The 2,925-nt window shown below is 77.2% G+C and overlaps 1 protein-coding gene across 1 annotated transcript in view; it reads right to left on the bottom strand.

The window, feature by feature from the left end:
* Window positions 1-2,925, bottom strand: part of EMIHUDRAFT_470207 (hypothetical protein) — a gene marked incomplete at both ends in the record, with an annotated part of 3,834 nt that overhangs the window by 547 nt on the left and 362 nt on the right. Inside the window, 2 exons of the mRNA XM_005771055.1 lie at window positions 33-245; window positions 428-2,866. Of these exons, the coding sequence (XP_005771112.1) occupies window positions 33-245; window positions 428-2,866 (2,652 nt within the window). The remainder of the gene's footprint in view (window positions 1-32; window positions 246-427; window positions 2,867-2,925) is intronic.

Raw genomic sequence — 2,925 nt, forward strand, 5'->3', positions numbered from 1 at the left:
GGGCTGGAGGGGAGCGACGCCGCCGCCCGCACCTGGTCAAACGTGCGCGCCGGCGCGGCGCGCGTGAGGAAGAGGTCGAGCCCGTAGCTGAAGACGAGGCTCGTCGACTCGAGGACGGTCGGCGCGGCGACGATGGCGCGCGGCCGAGCGACCGTGTGCCGGTGCGAGACGACCTGCAGCGCGTTGATGCCGCCGAGCGAGGGCGAGTAGGGCACGAGCCCCTCCTCCTTGTCGGCGGCCGACATCTTTTGCGGGTGCACGAACGGGCGGCGCGGGTCGAAGAGGCGCGTGTCGTACGCGACGAGCTCTCCTGCGGGGGAGGCGTGCCGAGGAGGTGCCGAGGATGGGTCGGGCCGCCCGCCCCGGGGAGAGGCGGGGCGCGCGGCGGCGGGCGGCGAGGCTCGCCGGCGGATGTCGCGACGACGACCTGCTTGGGCGTGATCCCCTTCTGGGTGAGGGTGAGCCCCATCGCCGCGATCGAGGTCGGGAACGCGTACGACTGCGAGAGGACGAGCGGCGGCGGCGCGGCAAACGCGTCGAACTGGTTCTTGCGCAGGGAGGGGTCGAGCGGGCCCATCGCAAGGAGGGAGAGGACGCCGCTCGCGACGGACGAGTTGACGTACAGCTCCGCCGCCGTCAGCGTCGTCTGCGGCCCGTCCCGCCCCTCGGCACGGTACGAGTAGAGGAGGGTGTTCTCGCCGAGCAGCAGCGAGAGCGGGCCGGCGCAGTTCGAGTGGCGGGCCGAGTGGAGGCGGCGGCCAGAGACGGAGTCGAGGAGGAGGAGCTGCACGTAGGGCGCCTCGCCGCCCGCCGGCTTCACCTCCGACCCGACCGCGAGCACGTTCCGGTTGATGTACTTGTGCAGCACCGAGCGGTCGCCCTTGGTGCGCACCGCCGAGTGCACCGCCGCGCGGTGCGAAAAGTAGGCGGTGCGTGAGCTGGCGGCCGGCGGCAGCGCGACGGACCAGCGCGCGCTCGCGCGGACGCCGCCGCCGGCCGCGGCGACGAGGCCGAAGCCCTGCACCTGGCTCGGCGAGACGAGGTGGAAGAAGGTTGTGGAGAGGCGACTCGCCAGCTCCGCCCCGGCCGCCGGCGTGGCGGGGTGCGTCGTCGCGCCGAGCGACGCGTCGACGAGGAGGAGTGTGCCTGCGGCAGAGCCGGGCAGCTGCGCCGCGTGGACCAGCTCGCCCTCCTCGCGCCGCTCGCCGACGAGGGACCCGTCGAACGGGCCCACCGTCAGCACCGCCCACCGGCCGCCGTCGGTCGCGACGACGTGCACCAGCGCGGTGGCGCCCGAGCCGGAGACAAAGGGGCCGCGCAGCAGCGGCGGCGGGGCGCCAGGCGCGAGGGGGGGCACGTGGCGCGACCAGAGGACCGCCCCGGTGGAGGAGTGCAGCCCGAAGAGCTTGGACGCCGCCGTCGCCGCCACGACCACCTGCCGCGAGCCGTACGCGTCGCCGAGCAGCAGCAGCCGCTTCGCCTCGGCCTCCGCCTCGGCCGCCGAGCGCTGGAGCGCCTCGAGGCGGCTCTTGATGCCGTCCGCGACGGCGGGGAGCGCGAAGCCGAAGAAGGGCCGCTGCTCCGCCGCGCCCCGGTCGATGGCGATCGCCGGCAGCGGGAGCAGCTCCGCGCCGCTCACCGAAGCCAGCGCCTCCTCGCGCACCCACAGCCGGCCGCCCTCGCCCTTGCCGCCCTCGGCGGCCGCGGCGGCGGCGCGCACGTGGAGGGCGAGCGCGTCGCCGGCGGAGCGGACGAGCAGCCGCGCGCCGGTGCTCCCGTCCTTGCGCGCGTACGGCCCCACCCACGCCGCGAAGCCCGCGCCGAGCTCGCCGTCCGCCTCGCCAAGCGGCTCTGCCGCCGACCACTCGCACGCCGCGCCGTCGGCGGCGAGCTCGCACGTCTGCAGGGTGAGGGCGCCGGCCTCGGCGCGCGCGAGGGCGAGGAGCGCGCCCCCCTCCTTCCACTCCGCCGCCGCGAGCGCCTGCGCCCCGCCCGCCGCGGCCGGCGCGACGTGCTTGGCCAGCCGGGCCGGCGCGCTGCCCTTGCCGAGCGCGACGACGGCGGATCCGCCGCCGGCGAGGGAGAGGAGGGCGCCGCCCGGGAGCGGGGTGGGCGAGAGCGCCTCCGCCGCCGCGCCCGCCGGCAGGAGCGCGGCGAGCGGGTGCGCCTCCGCCTTGCCCGACCCGACCGCGTGCACGACCAGCTTGGCCTTGTCGGCCGAGAGGCTGACCAGCCGGCTGCCGTCGGGCACGGCGACGAGGGGCGCGCCTCCCAGCAGCGCCTCCCCCTTGATCAGCTCGACGCCCTTGGAGGCGGGGGCCCCGTCCGAGGCGCCGAGCGTCGCGACGGCGAGCCGCCCGTCCAGCACGCCGTACGCGCGCACCTCTCCGCCCTGTGGCACGAGCGCCGCCACGCGCAGGCCCGCCTTGTCGGCGGGCGCGGTCCACCGCCAGAGCTCCTTGCCGGTGGCGGCGTGCAGGGCGAGGACGGAGGTGGCCGACGCGGCGTAGATGGCGACGTCGGTCGCCGCCGTCACGGGCGGCGCTGCCGCGTCCCCCACCGCGTCGAGCACGGCGTCCCAGAGGAGCGCGCCCGAGTCGGAAAAGAGCCGCACCGAGCCGTGGGCGCGGCCGTCGCGGTGGGCGACGCCCGTGGAGAGCACGCCCGAGGAGCCGAGCGCAAGCAGGCCGCCCACCGACTCGCCCTCGGGAAGCACGCGCCGCCACGCGGTGCCGCCCGTCCGCAGGTCGATCCCGGCGACCGCGGCCTCGCTCGCGACGACGGCGAGCCGCTGGGAGCCGACGGAGCGGAAGACGGCGGCGCCGACGGAGCCGACGTTCTCGCGCGCCCAGTCGAACTTGCCCGCCTGGTCCTCGAAGAGGGCGGGCGGGGCGAGGGCGAGGAGGGCAAAGGCGACGCCGGACA

The sequence above is a fragment of the Emiliania huxleyi genome, assembly GCF_000372725.1.
Source record: "Emiliania huxleyi CCMP1516 unplaced genomic scaffold EMIHUscaffold_392, whole genome shotgun sequence".
Taxonomy (NCBI): Eukaryota; Haptophyta; order Isochrysidales; family Noelaerhabdaceae; genus Emiliania; species Emiliania huxleyi.